The sequence below is a fragment of the Cervus canadensis genome, chromosome 22, assembly GCF_019320065.1.
Source record: "Cervus canadensis isolate Bull #8, Minnesota chromosome 22, ASM1932006v1, whole genome shotgun sequence".
Classification (NCBI taxonomy): domain Eukaryota; kingdom Metazoa; phylum Chordata; class Mammalia; order Artiodactyla; family Cervidae; genus Cervus; species Cervus canadensis.
Genome location: NC_057407.1, coordinates 42576566 through 42599007, shown reverse-complemented (window position 1 = coordinate 42599007; position 22442 = coordinate 42576566). Strand labels below are relative to the sequence as shown.

The following is a 22442-nucleotide window of genomic DNA, read 5'->3' as shown; positions in this document are numbered from 1 at the left end:
AAAGAAAGGTTACAAAGAAGAAAGATCTGGTAACTTCATTCTATACCTAATAAACCATCAATCTCCTCCAAGTTTCCATTATGTTGTCTGTCCACACAAAGTCTCAGTAACCGGAAATAGGGAGCCAGGCACAACGGAGAAACCAATCTGGGAAAGAAAATCCATTTCTAGATCATAGTTTATAGACATATTAGTCCATGTTTATAGAGAGCCCGATCTGGTAATTAACGAGTTTTACCCAAAATAAATGTCTACTTTTAAAATCATACGACCAAGAACATAGTGGATGCTCAGCAAATAGATAACGAACTGAAAGGGAAGAAGACACAGGTAAGAGTGAAATGTCCGCAATGAGATAAAGTGCAGGTTAGACGGAAGGAAGGCACATGACTGGCAAAGGCAGACAAACACATTCCCAGGTGGGAAAAAGGAGGAGAAACAAAAGCAGCCTCACAAAGTATCTGTTGGCTGTCATGAGCCATTGCAAATCCCAATCCCAGGATCTGGGAGAAAACAAGGAGTCTGATCCATTCTTGGTAATACATCCAATACATTCTTGGGAGAAATCCTTTTCAATCAAGTTGCCAACAGATTACAAGAACTGTGGATTCCTTGTGAACATTCAACATACCAACAGAGGTTTTAGAGAAGAAAAACTATACTGACTTTTGGTCTGATTCCTGCGAAGTCAGTGTACTCCCATCTTTCACAAACTCCTGAGAGAACAACAGTGGCAGGAGGTTGATGACAATCCCATCACAACTATCGTAGTCTTCTAGTCCGTAGAGCGCTTTCACAGGAAATGGATAATCACTGCAAAGAGAACCCAGAATCTGAGGTTCCAGCATCAGGGTATGGTAACTCTATGGGAAAAACCACTAGAACAAACCAATCTTCTCTATTATGAGGAGAAGTGAGAAAGAACATGTGGGGAATCTTCTAGCAATCCTGGAGCTGGGACTGCTGGGGTGTTGGGGTTGGGAGGAGGGAAGTTGGAGGAGTAGGAGAGACTTGGCTGAAGTCAAAAACATTCGGAGACTGGTACCAGCTATCGACATAACTAACAAAATTTCTTTACCAATACAACCATGTCAGTGGGTAAACAGCACTTACCCTTCTGGAACAACACAGGCATCCACCACAAATGCATCTTGGAAATCATTAAAGATGGTCTGCCCAAGCCATTCCTTCAAGAAGCAAACAAAAAGGTCGGTGTAGCCCAGGGTGTACATCCTATAAAGCCCTAAATAAACTATTAACCTTTCTGAAGCCTGTTTCCTCATTTCTGAGAAGAAAATAACAGTAATACATACTGCATTATTCTGATGTGGAAAAGACATACTACATGAAAAATGCTTAATACAAGTGCCTGGCACAGAATAGATGATGGCTTTTAACAACATCATTAACCAAATGATCATGATTCTCACTCTTAGTATGTGAAGGAGGCCTCAGAGGAGAAGCCTGGGGCAGACTGAATCAGAACAGCCTTCCCAATTAGAATATGGGAGAGCTCACGGGCAGATCTATTTTTGCAATACAACAGAGAGAAGGATTTGAAGAATGTATAGTAAAAAAAAAAAAGAATGTATAGTAAAACAGCCCTTGAGCTTCACTGTTTTAAGAAAAGATACTTGGCCTCACCAGGGCTTCTGGAGCCAACATCCTTCCATGGATCAGGTTGGCAAATTCATCATAATAAAGTCCAGAGGCCTGAGGAGATTGCTCACTGCAGGAATGAACCAACTGCAGCAAGGAGATCACCTGAAACAGTCAAAGAGAGAGAATAGTTCAGTCCTTGAGTTGCTGATGCTTCCTAATTAAAAACTATTCACCCCATTCAACAATAAGTTTTTCCCTTTCCAATTTCACTGGCAAAGCTCTCATCACCACCTCTCACCTGAGGTTTCTCCTAAGCTTCCTGACCAATCCATTTCCTTTCAATCTTACCTCTTTTCCAATCCATCAGACACATGAACCAGATTAATTTTTCTAAAGCAAAGCTTGGATTATGCCATTTCTATGCTAAAACCCTTAAGGACTACCTCTGTGTAAAAATTAAATCAAAATGTCTTGATTCACATTCAGAGCACTCTGTTTTCTATCTCCAAACTAGCTGTATCTCTAGCTCTCCAATTATACACTTACTTGTCCCTATGCTCTAGTCAATCTGTTATTCTTCAAACATGGCCCACCTATTTTGCTCTCTAGGAATTTACAATTTAATTAGAAGATCAGACAGATATAGAATTAAAATAAAACCCAAGCCAGGGGATTCTAAAGGCCAAATAAGTAGTACAAATTACAAGAGCTATGAGTTCAGGAAAACATATTTTGAAAAAAGAAGCGCTCTTTGGAAAGGTGACAGTTGTTGTCCAGTCGCTCAGTCGTGTCCAACTCTTTGCGACCCCATGGACAGCAGTGTGCCAGGCTTCCCTGTCCTTCACCATTTCCTAGAGCTTGCTCAAACTCATGTCCATTGAGTTGGTGATGCCATCCAACAACCATCTTGTCCTCTGTCGTCCTCTTCTCCTCCTGCCTTCAATCTTTCTCAGCATCAAGGTCTTTTCCAATGAGCCGGCTCTTTGCATAAGGTGGCCAAAGTACTGGAGCTTCAGCTTCAGCATCAGTCCTTTCAGTGAATATTCAGGACTGATTTCCTTTAGGATTAACTGGTATGCTTTCCTTGTAGTCCAAGGGACTCTCAAGAGTCTTCTCCAACACCACAGTTCGGAAGGATCAATTCTTTGGCACTCAGCTGACAGTGACCAGAAGCAATTTCTCAGTTACTCATAAACATATCCAACCCTAAGACAAGAACTCACCTGGGTGCACTCTTCATTGCTCAGGTCTCCACTCCCTGAGGTCAAATTGGAAGATCTACTTCTAAAAACAAGTTATTTTAGATTCACTTCTGCAATATTTTGCAACAACCAGCAATACATTTTTAAAAATTGCCCTCCCTAGGATTAGGGTGGAGATGAAACTGCATGAAAGCACAGCCAAGTATTTATTAAGGCCTTACAAAATGTGAACTAGAGCAAATGATGGCTACCTTAGATTTTTTTTAAGTGTACACTAACTAAATTAGTAAAAATCATAAGAGCAAGCACTTGGCATTGTTCCATTTAATGCTCTCAACAACTCTATAAAGTAAATACTATTAATATCTTTACACATGTGAAAATATAAAGGCACAGAAAGGTAAAATGACTTATCCAAGACCATTCAGCTAAGAACAATGGAGCCAATATTTGATCCCAGGCAAGCAGTATGGCTCCAGAGAATGAACTTTTAACCAGTATACTATGCAGGCTCTACAGATTACTAATGCTAACTCTAAGGATGTTTCTTGAGTTTTGAGGAATTCATGACAAATCATTTCCAAGAAGCACGAACTAAATTTCATGACTTCACAACGGTAACTGATCAAGCCCCAAGCTTCTATTAGATGTTATAATTGTGGAATCAAAGAACTAGTACTAGGAGGGAAGATCCACAAGAAGACTTTATTTATATCACAATTAAAATAAATTAATTAATTTTTTTAAAAAAGAAGACTTTATTTATATCAAACAAAGTGTTTCAGACAATAACAACACAGTAATGGAGAAATCTGTATTGTCTAATGCTTAAGATTGGAGCAGATGCAGAAAAAAAGCATCCCAGGAGGATCAGGGTTCACCTTTTGTGGAAACAATTTCTAAAACTTAATTTCTTAGCAATCCCTAGTTTTAAACAATGAGAATGTAATGACTATAATCACAATTTTGTAAAAATTATAGGTAGCATATACAGTCAAGATTAAAAAGAACATGGAAAAGTAACAACAAACATTTGCTAACTTCTCTTATTATGGTTTTAATTCTTCTGTTATAATGATGTCTAAACAATATGACACTTTATTTTGTAAGACAGCAACTTGATTAACCTCAACCATGAGCCACAGAATCAGAATCTCCACACATACCTAGCTGCTGCCATGACGCCAGCCATGGTGACAGCACCGACAATACCAATCAGCTTGTACTTGAATATGGTGCTAGAGAGCTGTTTTCGTATCACCAGGTGCATGTCATCCTGCAAGGAAATAGTGGTGAAGATGCTGGAATGGTACAGCAAAAGAGTCAAATATTAGAACCAAACAACCTAGAACAGCAAGGTTTCTATCATTTATTAACTGTGTGGTCTTTGATGAGTCACTCAATCTTTTTGAGTCTCAATTTTTTTCATCTATAGCATGGAAAAGGTTTTGCAAGGATCAGAGACCAAATTACAAAAAATTCCAAGAACAGTGTCTGTCATATGGTAGACATTCAATAATAATAGATATTACTGTTACTGCTGGGATAGTTGCTTGTTATGGATAATGTGAATTATCATGTCGTTGGCCGCTCAGGCAGACATAATCAAACAGAAAAAAAAGTGCTTAGGAATAAATTTAACAAAGGAGGCAAAAGACTTGCACATTGAAAAAACAGCAAAACAGTACTGAAAGAAATTAAAGAAGACCTAAATAAAAGGAAAGGTATTCTACGTTCATGGAACTAAAGACTGAACACTGTTAAGATGATGATATGCTCATTCAATGTAATAATTTAAAAAATTCTAACAGTATTTTTAAAATATTTGTTTTTTTAGGCTGCACTGGGTCATAGTTGCGGCTTGTGGAATCTTCACTGCGGCGCTAGGGCTTCTTAGTTGCAGCATGTGGGATTTGGTTCCCCAACCAGGGATCGAACCTGGGCCCCCTGCGTTGGGAGCTCAGAGTCCTACTCAGTGGTCCACCAGGCAAGTATCTCTAACAGCAATTTTTACAAAAATAGAAAAACCCATACTAAAATTCATATGGAATTTCAAGGGACCCCAAACAGCCAAAATAAATCTGAAAAAGAACAAGTTTGGAGGGCCCACACTTTCCAATTTCAAAATTACAAAGCTATAGTAATCAAAACATGCTACAGCATAAGCACATTAAGATCAACAGATAGAATAGATCCTAGAAATAAACCCTCACACATATGGTCAACCAATTTCCCACAGAGGTGCCAAGCCCACTCAACAGAAAAAGACAAACTTCAACAAAAGGTGCTAGAGAAAACTGGATACCCACACACACAAAAATGAAGTAGAACCCTTACCTTATACCATATACAAAAATTAACCCAAAGTGGATCAATGATATAAATTTAAGAGCCAAGACTGTAAAATTCTGACAAGAAAACATAGGGGAAATTTTTCATGACTTCAAATTTTGCAATTTTTAAAAAAATAAGCATGACACCAAAACCACCAGCAACAAAAGAAAAAAAAGATTGAGTGGACTTCATCAAAACTGCACCAAAGGACACTATCAAGACTGAAAAGACAATCCACAGAAAGGGAGAAAATATCTGCAAATCATTTATCTGATAAGGGACTAACATCCAGAATACATAAAGAATTCCTACATGTCAACAACAACAAAAAATAACCCATTTAAAAAGTGAGCAAAAGGACTTGAATAGACTTTTTCTAAAGAAGATATACAAGAACTGATAAGCATACAGTAAGACGTTCAACATCATTAGTCATCTAATGATGACTTTCAAATTTTCATCTGGAAAACAGAAATCATACCACAGTGAGATACCACTTTACACATACACTTATCAAACAAGTGTTGATAAGGATGTAGGAAAACTAGAACCCTCTATTGCTCATTAGAATGCAAAATGGTATAGCCACTGTGCAAAACAGTTTTGTGGCTCCTCAAAATGTTAAATGTAGAATCTTCATATGATTCAGAAATCTCACTCCTAGGTATATACCAAATATATAAAAACAGGGACTCAAAAGTAACACTTGTACATCAATGTTCATAGCAGCATTCTTCAAAATAACCAAAAGGTGGGGAAAATCCAATATCCATCAATGGATAAACTAGTTACAGCCTATATATACAATGGAATATTCAGCCATAAAAAGCAATAAAGTTCTAAAAAAAAAAAAAAAGCAATAAAGTTCTGATATATCCGACAACCTGGAGGAACTGTGAACACATTATGCCAAGTGAAATAAGCCAGACACAAAGGACAAATATTGTATGACTATTTAAATGAAGGACCTAGATCACACAAACTCATAGAAAGCAGGTAAGAGGTTACTAGGGTATAAAGAAAGGGAAATGGGGCGTTATTGCTTAATGGGGACAGAATTTCTCTTTGAGATAATGAAAAAGTTCTGGAGACAGATAATGGTGATGGTTGCACAACACTGTGAACGCACTCAATGCCACTGAACTGTACAATTAAAACTGGTTAAAGCTGTAAAATGTATCTTATGTATGTTTTACTGCAATTAAAACACAATGATATAGCTCTATTATTCCTGATATGATGAAATCTTCAAACTATACTGCTAGATGAAACAAGCAAGACACAAAACAAGAGGATAAGGTGTGGAAAAACAGGTATATGGGTAAATACAAATTTGTCAATGCTCAGCACATCTCAGAAAGCTATAAGCTAGTAACAGTGATTGCCTTTAGAGAATCTCAGCCTAGAGGACTGAGAGGGAGGATACATTCTTCACTACCTTTCCATATCTTTTGAATTTTGTACCATGGTGTATACTACCTTGCCAATTCTTTAAACTTAGTAAAAAAAAAAAAAAAAAAAAAGTTGTTCGAAGACCAGTATGGATTACTGCCACAAGGTGGCACTGAAGATGCAAAAGAGCTATGAGTTGATTCCAACCCAATCTTTAGACACTTTGCTTGGCTTTGGCTTTTTCAGTGAATGGTGTTCACAAATTAGAGACAGACCAGACAGAGCTCACGTTAGATGGAGATGTTCCTTACAGAACAAGAGTATTCCGTTTTTCCATGGCACTTGGTACAGTACCTGAATGGCTTTTCTGACTCAGTTTCATAATGAGCAGAATTACAGGCTCATTTCCATACTAACAGTCTGAGCTCCTAAAGGGCAGGTCTAAAATATATCTACTGTCTTGGTGCTTGGTATACAGTAAGCATTTAATGTTTGTAGTAGGAAAAGAATAAACAAATACTAGGATTATGGCTCGGAGGAGGCAATGGCACCCCACTCCAGTACTCTTGCCTGGAAAATCCCACGGATGGAGGAGCCTGGTGAGCTGCCGTCTATGGGGTCGCAGAGAGTCGGACACAACTGAGGAGACCTAGCAGCAGCAGCAGGATTATGGCTATGTACTTTAGTTATACTACTACACAGGCTGTGGGAATTTTGTTCAACAAATTTCAACTATAGAGGTTTACAAGATTCTCTCTCAACACACTGTCACTTACCTGGATGTGACTACTGGCTTCATGCTCTTTACCAAATGCCAGTCTGCTGAGAATACAAAAGAGTTTTCGTATTTGCTGAGGGGACATATTATCTAGATAATCCAGAATGCCCTGGGAGAAAAAAATGTCAATGATGAGATTAGCAACTAACTTTTCTTTTTCCTTTAAATAAAAAAATGAAAATTCTCATAAAAGGCACACACACAGATAGCCAGGAATGTTTCACAAAAGCTCAAGTTCTCTAAAACTATGCCTCAGAGCCCAAAGCGTTGATATTCTACTTAGTCATCCTAACATAGCTCCTAATTCTCCCTATACTTTTTCTCCACGCTTCCCTTTTTCTTAGTGAAAACAATATTCTGCCAAAAGTTATGTCTCTGACCTTATTTCTCAGCTTGTACTCCATGAATTACTTATTCTTTCTTTACAGATACAGAAGGACTTAAGTCAAACTCCCTTAAAACCCTTTACCAGCTCCCTCTTGTCTATAAAACAAGAGGCTTGGTACTTAAAGACCCTTCACAGTCTGCTCTCCGCCCCCAACCTACCCACCCACCAGTCATGCTGACCTCACTTGTCCCGTCTCAAGCACACCGTGCGCGTGGGCACTAGTGTGCTTCTGTTCAAACTATTCTCTGCCCAGACAGACTTCCTTTATTTTTTCTTAACTAATCTCTCCTACCTTTCAAGAATCACTGTAATATTATCTCTTATTTGAAGATTTCTCCAGTTTCCCAGGCCAAATTAATTATTTCTGCCCTGGTGTATCTACAGCACTTTATTAGAGAATTCATCATGTTGTATATATATAGTGACTTACTTATATATCTTACTTTCTATCATCAAAGGCAAAGACTACCTTTTATATCCATAGCACCCAGAATAGAGCCTGGCACATCATTAGGTATAAAGAAGTATTTGCTGAATTAATAAATACACAGACAGATGAGTTATTTTTTTCTACTATTTGCCCCATTACCCCACCTTCATCCCCTCCACTTCTACAAATTATAGTGCTTGGTATCTCAAGATAAAAAATAAATTGCTAACAAGTTATCAACAGTCTCTCAGATATATGTAAGAAAGAAAAATCATTCAATATATGTCAACGGTAGGACTATATACCTTCACAAAGACAGCATTCATCCTCATAGCAGATGGGCTTAAAACTACCAACTCGAGGAGGATATCCAATGCAGCATCAACTTCGACTTCATTTCCACTGCAGACATGGGTCACTAGGGCACCAATCACTTCCTATGCAGAGAAAAGTCAACAGGACTGTGTGAAGCTAAAATACAGCACGGTCATCTTCTTTTAGATGATGACAAACCTCTTTTGGTTTGTGCCCGAGGCCATTTCAATCTCAACCTGGTTAAAATCCCAACCCACCTCATTCTATCACCTACTTCTATAAACTGGTTTCATTAACATTATATTCAGGAGGTTTAGGATTATGTCTCTAACTACACTACCATCCAGTCTTGATTTAGTCCCCATATTTTACTGGTGAGCACTATCTAAGCCCTCGGGATTTTGCTTCCTGGTATAATCTTTCTTTTTTCTCATAAGTGTCAAATATTACCCATTAAATTGTTGTTGTACTTAATCTATTAAAATTTACTGAAAAGGTGGCACTCAAGAAGCTAAAGGTTTCAAAATTTTTTTTTAAAGTTAGACTTATTGTTTCAAGTAAACGTGGGTCGTGATGGTGTCTCTAAGACATTAAGATGGTTCTCCACAAATGTCTTAGATGTCACTCTTCCCTTCCTTTATACTGCTGTTTCACACAAAGTCACAAGGTTTTTCTCAAATGCAGTAGCAATCTCATGCCAGATGTCTATTACTCTGCTTTAAATGTGTTTTTTTTTCCTGCTTTAAATTTTAAAAATTTTATATTATTCACTTTAAAATTCTCTCTTTTTTTGGCCACATCGTGGATCTTAGTTTCTTGACCAGGGATCAATCCTGCTCCCCTGGTATCAGAAGTACAAAGTCTCAACCACTGGACTACCAAAGAAATCCCAGTATTCATTTTTAAAAGTTCCCCATTCAAATGTGCTTTAATGTTGTTAATAAAGGTATAACATAAATGACCAATACAAAACAAGACACTTTGTTCTTTGTTCTCCTAATCACTTTCCACAAGTACAGCCTTCCCTCTCTGGATGTGTACTAATAAATGTGGTGTCTGGTATTCATGGAAACAGAGTTAGGCCCTCAGGCATTTCTCTCTCATTTCTTTCTCATAACACCTTTTTCTAGAGAACAATTTCAGGATCAAGTGGCAGTAGATTATTAGCAGGTAAGTTTAAAACTGCCATTCCTGTACTGTGAAACCTACATGATAATCCCAAGGCAAATGTTTGTTTCAAGTAAACTAGAGCTGGAGCTTCATTTTAGACTGAGAGAATCTTAAAGCTCAAAACACACAGTTAGATCCTCAAGTCCAATTCCTTCATTCAGAGACCAGGACTAGAACTAAGTTTTCCCAACTCCCAGTTCAGAGTTCTTCCTTCTTCAATGCCTTTCAACCAATAAGAAATAAATATTGGATCACATACAAGTCATTTGGGATGGCATTTCTTTCCTTTTCCCTGTTCCCTCCTTCCCAAGATAAATATTTCAACATACCTGCTGGCAGTAAGTGTCAAAAAACATAAATGAATATCTGTATAGAAGACTGCCAAACGAAATTATGCTCTGGTCTAGGGAGTTCAACAAACTCTGAGCCAGCGACAAAATGGATGGACAAACATCCTTAAGAACCTTGAGGAGACAGGAGTAGAGAAAAATGAAGCTGTGGGAGAGACTTCGTTATCACAGCACCTACAGCTGCTATTGCTAACCCTTTTAAGTTGTCAGAGTTCCCCCTAATTCTTATTTTAATTTAAGGAATCGTAATCTCTGTTTTACTCAGAATAATTCTTCATTCTGAGCTTCTCTTAGAATCAATGAAATTCAATATATGGGTAAAAATTGACTTTTAAACTCAAAGAAGTTAAATCACAAGCCTAATAGCTTATAATCTGGCCAGCTTGGGACAAGAACCCAAATCTTCTAAATTCAAATTTCCTCACTTAATCATATTGCTTCCCTGGGGATACAGTGGGCCTGTTCTTCCCTGGTTATGATTTTAAATCAGTCTATAAGGTTCAATCTAATTAAACTGATTACTTTTAAAGTACATCAAGAGGAGAACTGATTATGTCGTAACAAGAAGGCAGCAGGTGGACATGAATGGAACCAGAATAAACAAGCAGTTATTAAGTTCAGTCTCTTTAAATGGGTATAATGCTTTACTGAGGAAGATGCAATAAAAAATTATATATGGTTTCTGCCCTGTGCAAAATTATAGACCAAAACACGTATCAGGGCACAAATAAGCACAGAAAAGACTGTAAGATAAAATAATACAAACTTTAAATCCATTCCTAAATAATAAAGTTTTAAGACTCAACTACATATTCTCATTAGTTCCTAAGCCAAGTCCCAAACCTCTGGTTCACCCAGTTTTCCAAGGTGTACACTGTTAATATCCTGAATATTCACCTGGAAAATACCATTTCTAGATTATAAAATTCCATATCAAATGGTTTATACTTCAACAAGAATGATCACAAGGGTCATATGCTGAATGGCTAAAATAGTGATAATTCAATAGATATATAATTATGTCTCTACTAGCATTCCTCTGATAATGTTATACTCAGGGGTTTTTAGAAACTACTTAAAACAGGAAACAGAAGGCAGGTTTGTCAAAAGTTACAGATCACAGAGAGCTAGACGATTAAAATGATTAATATAAAATTAAGATTCAAAAGTCTCAATGGACTTGAACAATGGGTTAAAACTAGTATGACGATTTCTAAGGGAGATGTGAAGTTTTCCACTTTAGGTCAAAAATGAAATTATAGAAGACCAGAATTACAATATTTCCTATAAAAGAGAATACATGAAAAAAAAAAAGAGAGAATACATGGTTTGAGTCTAGTGTTCAACAAATTGTTGAACCAATTTTGTGCTTTTTTTGCTAAAAAGATGAAAACCAATCTTAGTTTGATTGTATTAATAGTTATTATGTCACAGTCAAGGTGGTAACAATCCCACTATGTTTTGAAATATACTAAGCTCCCTGTAAAAGATTATCACCCAGCAAAGGTGGCGGTGTCATGATTTCCACACAAGGTAGGAAAGGTTAAAAGAACCTCTATAACTTTCAGACTAATGCTGCCTGATTTCTCTGACAACTTACCAAGTAATGAATATAGAATGTACCCTGTAGTAGATCTTCTTCAAAGCAGCCTGATCGAATCTTATTTCTTAGCACCCTTTCAATGTACTTCTTTGTCTGAGTGTTGGTGCTATAGATGATGAGAAGCATTGCCAGGTCAAAAATCTGTTGTCAATAAATATGCACCAATAGAAAAACAGTTTACTAAATCCGTACATTTACTACAACAAAACAGCAGCTCTCAACTTTTTCCATTAAGACTACGCATTAGCTCAACATAATCCCATGGGAGTACCTACATTTTTCATAAAACCTAGAAGATTTTTCAGAGAAATGAACTGTCACAACTATTAGCCACTGGTATACTTTAGGAAAACACTGAAGGGCTTCCCTGGTGGCTTAGTAGTAAAGAATCTGCCTGCCAATGCAAAAGACACGATTCAATTCCTGATGGGGGAAGATCTCACATGCCACAGAGCAAATAAACCCATGTGCCACAACTACTTAGCCTGTGCTCTAGGGTCCCACAGCCATGACTACTGAACCCCAAAAGCCCAAGAGTCCATGCTCTGCAACAAGAGAAACCACTGCAATAAGAAGCTTGAGCAGGGCAACTAGAGAGTAGCCTCCACTCGCTGCAACTGGAGAAAAGCACGTGGAGCAATGAAAAGCCAGTACAGCCAAAAATAAATAAACAAATAAAATTATTTTAAAAATATTGGAATACAAGTAAAAGTAGTATTATTACAGAAACAACTTTGAATAGCTTCACATTTATTAAGGAAAAAAAATCACTTGCCAAATTCAGTATATATTTTCATTATCATTAGGAAAATTACTTTGTGAAAAGTTAGAGACTGAAAATGTCTGTCAATATGAACATGGTTATATAAATTATGATGGTCATTTTCAACATATTATATGGCCATTAAAAATGAGATATACTAAATTTTTTGACAAGGACATTCACATTATATTGTGAAGCAAAAGAAAAGCAAACTGCAATAATCACAGTAAGATTCCATTTTTATAAAAACAATATACAAGTACAAATATGTGTAAGTATAAGAGTGAGTATGCTTGTGTTTGCACACATATACAACTCGGGTATGAACAAGAAAAATCTGGAAGAATGATAATCCAGAAGAGTGGCACAGAGATTGGAAGTAAACTTTATTTTACAGATATTTAGATACTTATGGTGTTTTTCCCTCCCCAATTGGCTTGTATTACCTGTGTTTAATTTAAAAAAAAAAAAAAGGAGAGGGAGAGAGTTTAAAAAGCCAAGCAGGACAAAAAAGAAAAGAACAAACTACTTGGGACTTGCACAACTCAAAAGCAAAAATACAATCCAACTAAAAGATGGGCAGAGAATCTGAACAGTTCTTTTTCCAAAGACATACATACAGCCAACCAACATGAAAAGATGTAAAACATCACTAATCACCAGGGAAAGGTAAATCAAAACCACAAAGAAGTATCACGTCACATCTGTTAAAATGGCTATAATCAAAAAGACAAAAAATAACAAATGTTGGACAAAAATAAGGAAGGAGGTACAGCAAAGGGAACCCTGTGCACTGTTGGTGGGAATGTAAATTGATGCAACCACTATGGAGAACAGTGTGGAGGGGCCTCAAAAAAATAAAACTAGAACTACTAAGGTCCAGCAATTCCACTTCTGATTATGCATTTGAAGAAAACAAACATAATTTGCAAAGATGTCTGTACCTCCATGTTCATTAGAGCATTATTTACAATAACTGAGACATGACACAACCCAAGAGTCCACTGACGGAATGGGTAAAGAAAATGTGACATATGACATACAGAGAGACTATCATTCAGCCACTAAAAACAATGAAATCTTGCTATTTGCAACAACATGGATGATTCCTGAGGGTATCATTCTGAAATACATCAGACAGAGAAAGACAAATACTGTATGATCTCAATTATATGTGGAATCTAAAAAATAAAACAAAAATGAATTTACAGATACAGAGAATAGATTGGTGGTTGCCAGAGGTGGTGGGAGGGAATTGGTAAAATGAGTAAAGGTACAAATTTCAGCTATAAAATAAATAAGTCACAGGGATGCAACATACAGCATGGTGAATATAGTTAATGATACTGTATTGCACATCTGAAAGCTGCTAAGAGAGTAGATCTTTTAAGTTCGTACCACAAGTAAAAAAAAACTTGTACTAGCAACGTACAGTGATGAACATTACCAACTACTGTAGTGATCATTTTGCTAATGACTTATACAAATAACAAATCCTTGCATTGTATGTCTAATATAATATTATTAGTTTATCAATTTTATCTCAATTAACAGTAAAATATATTTTTAAAAAGGTTAGATGTTCTAATTAATAAAAACAAAAAACAACAAATTACTTGGGACATCCTTTCACTGATGGCCCAACTCAGACACCAAAATTAGGATAGATTACAGCAGAAAATACAGCTGTTAAAAATGAAAATAAAGACAACGCAGAAACACATAAAATGCTGATGATACAATGTGAAGAGAAAAAAAGTCAGAACACAAAATTATATTTATACAATGAATAGAAATCTGTAAAAATAGCTATGCAGGAGGCCAAGGGTTATGCAATAATAAAATAGTTGTCTTGGATATTTTGATCCCCCTCCTATCCTGCCACCACACAAAACACTGAGTTTTTCATTATTTTATTCAATATCACAACAGCTTTTAGAATAGTCATCCAACAACTGGATAATCCAACTAACAAAACCCTCCAAAACAAGAGATTTCAACTAAAGAAAATCCCTAAACGGAACCAATGAGCACATAAGGAACTCAATCATCTGTCTTCTTGACTGAAGAAAACATCTCCAGAATTAAGACAGATTCAGTATCATCACCCCACTAACAAATGGGCTGTTTGGTTCACTCATCAAGTAAAAGAAAGTAAAACATGAAATGCTACTATCCTGACAACTCCATGTGAAATTGGAGGAAGGACAATCAGACAGAGGAACCTAAATACTTGACTCATGACCCAGGTGACTCTAGTGCTCATCTCCTCATGGGAGGGGACTTAGCTTCTTTGACTGCAATTCACTGTGACTGTTTGGAATATTACTATTTCCTCTTGTGGATATTTTATTTCATTGTATTGCCAGAATAAAGACCATCTGGCAAGCCATCCCTTCAGATCGTCTTTCTCAAGCAGTTAATGTTTACTAGAGCAGCTACAAAAGCATGACTGGAAGATGTCAGAGCAAACAGCAGGGAAGAGAAAGTCAGGCAATATCACTAACTTTACATCTATAATATTTAAAATTCACAGAAGATGAACATTACCTTGTGCTCAGTCTCCGAGGGGGTCCTTTCAATTGCCTGGAAAAACAAGGGTCACAAAAATATTACAACACATAAGAACACGTTTGAACCAATCTGCTCAACTGGCAAACCATCATCTATTATTTCTACTTGACTGACTTTCTTTTCTTTTTTTTTTTGACTGACATTCAAGACTTTTATTTCAACTACCTTTACTTACACATCCGTCACTGATTGCCACCCACTTCTTCCTCAATGTTCAAAGGTCTCACTCACCTTAATCCAGGCTTCTGAAATGATTTTCTCGTATCTAATAGCTGACTTTATTACATCAAAGAGAAGAGTAACACAGTCTTGACCGCTGTTTTCTCGATTTCCTGAAAAACTACAAGTAGCAGAGGGAAAGGAAATCATTCTTACCAGAGAAGAACCTGTAAGATCTGGATTCCTGCTTCCTAGGCATGTGCCTTAAAACTAGTCACAACTTCATGCGTAAAATGGCTAATAAAAATTTATTGCAGTCTATCAGGGATTGATGTGAATAGCAAAGTGAATACACACAAACACATTCTTGTATATATACATACTTATAAATATTATCTGAAAAACAATAGCAGTACATTATTGTGATATTACTACATAATTTGTAGTTGTAAATATTAACATCTTCTGTCCTGGCTCCACAATAAATGTCAGAAAACTTTCCGCTCATGTGAGAAAAAGGGTGATAACTGTCCATGAGTTTATACCTTGCTTGTCCTTTATTTCTCAACTTGCTTAGAGAAACCTGGAACTGTGAAGGCAAAATACAGTGCTGCAGATCCAACTTCTCTCGAAGCTCAGAAATTACCTACAGCAAATAAATGTGTTAGCTGTGTGTTCTGATCATTCATAGCAGCTAGGCACAATTTATTTTTCCAACAGAAGAACAGTAACATTTTCCTCAAAGACTGAGAAAGAATTATTAAATTAAATGAATTATTAAACAAGGCAGTTAGAAAAAGACAGTTGATGAAAATAACTAATGCGACTACAGTATGTCATGCTCCTTAAAATTCCAGAATTCCTTGAGGCATTACACTGAAATAGCAAATATAACCAAAGCAGCTTATATAGAACAATAAGTCTGACTAGTACATCCATTCTCTCCCCTGAATACTATCTGGACTAATCAGCATTATCAATTAGTTTCAGGACAGAGCAGAGCAATCAGAACCTTTTAAACAATGTATCTTGATATATCTTCCTCTAGGTTAGGCTTCTTTTGACTGCTGAGTTTCACAAGAGCACCACAGCTATTCTCTGTACTCTCCAGGATATAATACCCTACAGTATTTGTCGGGAAACAGCAGAGTACCTCAAGTGCATCTGTGGGGGTTACCGAATGAAGAATGAATTTGATGATCACAGGTAAGTCGTCCAAACTGACAGATGACAGCTTACTCATCACTAACTGGCGGACCTAAACATAAAAACACAAAAATCTTACATATTTCCATGTTAATATCTCAATCTAGTAACAATCATTAGGTAAAATTAGAAAAATTATTTCTTTCACTCAGCTTCTCACTTGCAATTTCAGAAGAAAAACACATTTTATTTTTTTCCAAATTACAAGCTCTCAACTGTTAATGCTACAGCTTCTTAAAAAACAGACAGATGATAAATATAGAGGTGTTATTATCCTACATTTTGGAGCCTGAATTTTCCACTGGCTACAGAAAGGCATAAAAATTTGTTATTCCTATGGGAGCAGTTTGTAAATACGCAGGCAACACAGAAGATTTCCACTAAAACTTACTGCTTAAAAACAAAACAGTTCATATATCACAGTATAGCATATGAAATTCATAAAAAAAAAAAAAGAGTAGGTGTCATTCAGCACTGTTTCAAAATGAAATTTTCATTATATACAATTGGTCCAGGGCAATGAATGACTGACATTGGTTCTGGGAGGCAAGAAGACTAGCTCTGTTTCTGGAGAACCGAGTCCTCCCTACCTTAGTCAGGAGCTTTGACTCAAGTTGGAGGCTAGAAAGGACATCCAGGATCGGGACGGTGAGCAGAGTATTCTCTGTTAGAAGGTCACTGGGAACAGTGGAAAACAAATTATGCAACTTTTAACAGAACTGAGCAAGTAATGACTTGGGAAAATCATCCAAGGTATGCAAAGAGAGGATATACTTAGCTCCCATTAAATTCTATCTGTAGTATGTTTCATTAAAATTCTGAGTAAAAATAATACATGCACATTTTGAAAAATTCAAACAACAACAAGAAACCCTATCTCATCATCCCCACTACTCAGAGGAAATCACTGCTGAGTTTGGTACATATCCTTCCTCAGAAAAGGAAAATGAAAAGCCACAACAATCACAATGAAGTATGATAAATATGACACCTATACGTGCAGGCTGCTACAGCAGCACAGAGTAGAGAAGGATAGCAATGGATTCTAAAAGAAAGTTATACAAAAGGACAGGCAGGCAAAGTGAGGGGTTTAGTGCTACACACAGAAGGAGCAGTCTGCCCAAAAGTACAAAGGAACGAAATCACTAGACATTTGTGGAGATAGATTTACAGATAACTACAGAAAAGGAGGTATTACAAATCGAAGTTTTTAATTACTTCTAGGATAAATACACAGTTGCATTACCCTTTCTTCATTACTGCTCTATCAATTAGAATTTTTCACATAAATGTTAGAAAGCAATGGATCTCTGCAATGGATCTGACACAACCATGTGCATGAGAATGAATCATTTAGGGACCAAAGAACGTTGCTGTTTAATAGGTTCCATAAACCATGTGGATGTGCAGTCATGATTGAGGACACCCGTGGGTAGAGGAAATGCTGACAAAACAAAAAAAATGCTAATAAACAAAGGAAAGTTTACGTCTCCACAGATCAAATTTATATACCTAATCCTAAGCCAGACTTCATATTCACAACAGATACATAGATCTACTTAAATATATATTATTAGAAAAACAAGTCAAATTCAATATCCCAGTAAGACAAGTATTATTCTCTTTTATACAGAAAGAAACACAATATTATTACTCTTTTTATACTGCGGCAACAGGCTCCCACAGTGAAGTCTTGCTCAAGATAGCAACAAGGTGCTTACCCACCTGAGCTCTTTCCCCACATCAGCATGCTGGGAATCCCCTAGGATCTCAGGTAGGCTGATGACAAAGTCATGTTGCAGGTACAACGGAGCAACACTGATCAGCTGCATGATCTTGGTGGTGAGATCCTGCAGTGGAGGACACTATTTATAAGAACTGTAACACAGCATCCAGAAGAGAGAAAGACTTCCTACTCACAAAATATAGAGCTGGAATTATTTTGTGTACAATCTGACAACTACACATACTAAGTCACTTCAGTCGTGTCTGACTCTGTGCGACCCCATCCCGGGATTCTCCAGGCAAGAACACTGGAGTGGGTTGCCATTTCCTTCTCCAATGCATAAAAGTGAAAAATGAAAGTGAAGTCGCTCAGTCATGTCCAACTCTTCGCGACCCCATGGACTACAGCCTACCAGGCTCCTCCATCCATGGGATTTTCCAGGCAAGAGTAAACTACACATACACCCAAGCTCAAAATCTAAAATCAGAAGTAAATCACCTAGAGATTTTTCACAAATGAGACGGTATCTATATTAAAAAAAAGAAACAAAAAAGTAGGCTGGATGGCATATTATCTAGTATCTTTATTTCACTTAATATTTACACCTCTATTCCCTTTTTTAAAAGGTAGGGATCTGTGTTGCTCAAGGATACACAATTAATAAGTGCCAGACCCAAAATTCTAGCCCAGATGAGACTCCAAAACTCATGTTCTTCCAAATAAAGACTTAGCCTTTGAATGTGACAAAACTTAGTAGAATGATTTTAAGAACTCTGAAGAGTAAGCACAAGGCTCAAAACAGATTAATCTTTACCAAGGTACTTAATAACAAAACTCCCAAAGAAACTTTCCTCAATATGTAATTAAATCAAAACATCTGCAGTGAAGTAGGATGGTTTCAGATCTCACTTTTTTTGAAAAATAAAACATAATAATCTCTGTATTTTGAGAAATTCGTGAATTCCATCCAAACAATTAATTTAATAAATCACATCCAGTCATCATAGTTATGGGCTTCCCTATGGGCTTTTACAGTTTTTAATATCCACATGATATACCTATATGGGCTTCCCTAGTGGCTCAGCTGATAAAGAATCCGCCTGCAATGCAGGAGACCTGGGTTTGATCCCTGGGTTGGGAAGATCCCTTGGAGAAAGGAAAGGCTACCCACTCCAGTATTCTGGCCTGGAGAATTCCAAGGACTATCCATGGGGTTGCAAAGAGTTGGACAAGACTCTTCACTTCCATCACAGTGAGATATATTTCTTTTTTTTGAAGACATTTAAATAATGAAATAACCGTGATTTTCAAACTACGAAAGCTAAAAAAGCTAATGGATAGAAAAATATGAATTTCCTGTCTAGAAAGGCAAAAAACCCTGCAAATTCCAAAGGTTTGGTGTTAAGTGTAGAAAACACACTCTCTAAAGACAAGAGACCAAAAAAGTCCCCAAGCCTACCTTACTATCCACAACTCGGTCCAGCCACTTCAGCTGATTGATGATGAGTCGAGGTATGCTGATTCCATCACTGTTCACTCTGAAATGTTAGGGTAGATGAGAAATCAGGAACGTAGCCTGTCTGACCTATGCAGCAGGAAACATTAATACTGCATCTAACATCTCAGCCATTCAATTAACATTTACTAAACACTAACCTACAGGTTGCACACTGCGGTAGACATACAGGTGATACAAAAAAACATAAGACATATGCATGTATGTTGAGAAAGCTGTCTGGAAGAAGACACACTGAACTGTTAGTGACTATACCTGGGGAGGGTTGAGAGGGGAAGAAAGGTCTGAAGAGTATCTCTTAAAATACATAAACAATTTTAAAAATAAAGATTATTAATAAATTGGGCAAGAGAAATTATTTTAAAAGGTAAAAACTAATTACCTAGATGTGATAAGTACTGAAACAGCAGAATATTTTTTACTGGTATAGAAACCTAGAAGGTCAGATGAGATTATGTCTGTGGAAGTATCAAAAACCATCCATATATGGATGAAAAAAAGTTGGCTCAGTATTATATCCCCTAAGGTGACAGTCTTTGCCTTCTTCCGAGCCTCCTGTGTCTAAGTTTTGGATTACCCGCAACTCCTCTTCTTGACAACACTCAATTTTTGTTTATAATAGTCAAGTTTAACTACTAAAAAAGACTAGCCAGGACACAAATCATCTAGTGAAATCTATTCAGGCAAAGCATGAATTTTTAAAGATAAACCTTCAAGTTTACTATTAATACATATAAGACACTGAAAAAGCACATTTTAAAAAGGAGAAAAAAATGACCTGAATCCTCTCATCCAGAGATGTCCATCACTGACATACATGTCTATGTAAATGTATGTGAATGATTTTTTGTAACAAAATATTGAGTGAACTGTAAATATGACTTGCAACCTGAATTTTTTTAATTAGATGGTATTATATAATCCTTTTTATAATTTTTAATATCCACATGATATACCTATACTAATTTACTTAACCAATCCCTTATACTCGAAAATCTGTTTACAATTTTTATTTTAAACAGTAATAATATTCATTACTGCTTTCATTCAGAGCTACTACCTTAGGATAAATTAGGAGGTATAGCTGAACATAAAGCAAAATCTAAGGTTTTGATACACACAACCTCCTGATCTTCAGAGTGATTATATTGCTTTATATTTGTTTACCAGTGACGTACGAACTGGCTTGTTCATTACACTCAACAAGGGAGATCCTTTGAGAGTAAAAAAAAACATTATTTGAAATTGTTGTCTTTGATTTATTAATGAACTTGAGCATTAAAAAACATTTAATGCTCTTATATTTCTTCTCTGTGAATTATCTATTCATGATCTTTATCTACTTTTCTATTAGGCTGCTCTTTTTTTCCTTATTTTTTTAAATCAAACAAACAAACAAACTGTGTTTGTTTTTCTTTTTTGGCCATGTCACATGGCTTGCAGGATCTTAGTTCCCCATCCAGGGATCAAACCTGGGCCCCTGATAGTGAAAGCCTAGAATCTTAACCATTAAAGTACATTTCTAAAAAATGGTAGCACACGTACAGTATAAAACTGAAAAGGTAAAGAATAGTACTAAGACAACATCTGACTCCAACCAACTGGCTCCCCTCCTTGGAAACAATCACTACCACCAGTTTATCGTGTATCCTTCTAGGAAAACATAGACATGTTACTAAAATTTCAAGGTCACCACAGTTAAACTTGAGTAGTCACTTAAAAATCAGGAGTCATGATAAATATGACCAATGATGTTTCAGAGCAATCTTTTCAGAGAAACATAAGTACAACAGGGTATATAACTTCACTTACTTTTCAAAAAGAAATTCTGGCAACTTTTCAAATAAGACTTTGATAATGGCAGGCTAAAAAAGAAGACACAGGGAGTTAGGAGATGGTCTCGAATGTACAAAAGAAATGAACAATTAGTGGTAATTCTCTCCATCAAGATTCTTGGAGGCAAAACCCTGCTATAATTGAAATCCTCATTTTAAGAATGTCCACCTGAATGCTTCCTATATTTTGAACAGAACATATTGGAATACAAAAATTTATCAATAATCCACCCTCTGAAAAATTGCAAAATGACTACCAAGGCAATACTAAAATAATCAGATAATCAATCGTATGATTAATTATAATGACAACTGTTAACCCATGACATGCAAATTTTAACAGATTATCAAATAGTTTGCAATAAAGAAGATTTTTCTTCAGGAGAACAAGGGAGCTCTTATAGATTTAAGTGAACTAAATGATATTCAAGATTTCCAATGAAAAGGAAGAGAGAATGCTAAGATTAACAGTGGGAGAAATTGTCTACTAAATAGAGAGACAAAGAGGAGGAAAATGGCAAAATCTAGTTAATAAGCAAATACAAAGCTAAACGGGAGATGATGCAGATGTGAATATAGCAGAGACATATGTGGTATACAGAGCACATAGCATGAAGCTTTACAAAATAGGAAGCAGAGGCTGACCGAACAAACAAGACTTCAGGATATAATACGCTAATCAGCTCAGTCCAAACCACAGATATTGCTCTCCAGATTCATCTCAGCAACAGGGCTGTGGGAAACTGCTACAAATTCAAATGCTCCTATTAACCCTGCTCTATCCTGTGCTCCAGCCATTTATACTTGGGCATGCACCACAACTCAAATCCATAAGATGTTCACACAAAAAGTGGCACAGCCTTACCTGTAATATGTCAATCCCCAGAAGCAGTTTAATCAGGCTCTTACAGTAAGATGTACCCATGCTGTTAAAAAAAAAAGAGAGAGAGAAATTTGTTTTCTATTTTGTGTTACTGTTTTTATTATCCTTTGTCCATAAAATTGGTTAAATATCTAGTTTTTTAGGAGAAACTATCCTGTTAGAGAAGAAATACAGCACATGAGAAGACAGCTCTTAAGTCACAGAGAAATAAAGAGT

At 36.4% G+C, this 22442-nt stretch overlaps 1 protein-coding gene across 4 annotated transcripts in view; it reads right to left on the bottom strand.

Moving 5' to 3' along the window:
• Positions 1 to 22442, bottom strand: part of FANCD2 (FA complementation group D2) — a 51910-nt gene that overhangs the window by 24824 nt on the left and 4644 nt on the right. For 3 of the 4 annotated variants that reach the window (XM_043442401.1, XM_043442402.1, XM_043442403.1), the window contains exons 6-24: positions 22209 to 22269; positions 21321 to 21373; positions 19452 to 19530; positions 17992 to 18116; positions 16857 to 16944; positions 16214 to 16318; positions 15606 to 15706; positions 15133 to 15241; positions 14878 to 14913; positions 11562 to 11705; positions 9941 to 10075; positions 8432 to 8563; positions 7307 to 7417; positions 3971 to 4080; positions 2826 to 2886; positions 1645 to 1764; positions 1114 to 1187; positions 667 to 813; positions 47 to 147 (exon numbers count right to left, since the gene is read on the bottom strand). In XM_043442401.1, the coding sequence (XP_043298336.1) occupies positions 47 to 147; positions 667 to 813; positions 1114 to 1187; positions 1645 to 1764; positions 2826 to 2886; positions 3971 to 4080; positions 7307 to 7417; positions 8432 to 8563; positions 9941 to 10075; positions 11562 to 11705; positions 14878 to 14913; positions 15133 to 15241; positions 15606 to 15706; positions 16214 to 16318; positions 16857 to 16944; positions 17992 to 18116; positions 19452 to 19530; positions 21321 to 21373; positions 22209 to 22269 (1892 nt within the window). The remainder of the gene's footprint in view (positions 1 to 46; positions 148 to 666; positions 814 to 1113; positions 1188 to 1644; positions 1765 to 2825; positions 2887 to 3970; positions 4081 to 7306; positions 7418 to 8431; positions 8564 to 9940; positions 10076 to 11561; positions 11706 to 14877; positions 14914 to 15132; positions 15242 to 15605; positions 15707 to 16213; positions 16319 to 16856; positions 16945 to 17991; positions 18117 to 19451; positions 19531 to 21320; positions 21374 to 22208; positions 22270 to 22442) is intronic. The other variant, XM_043442404.1, reaches the window with a different exon arrangement.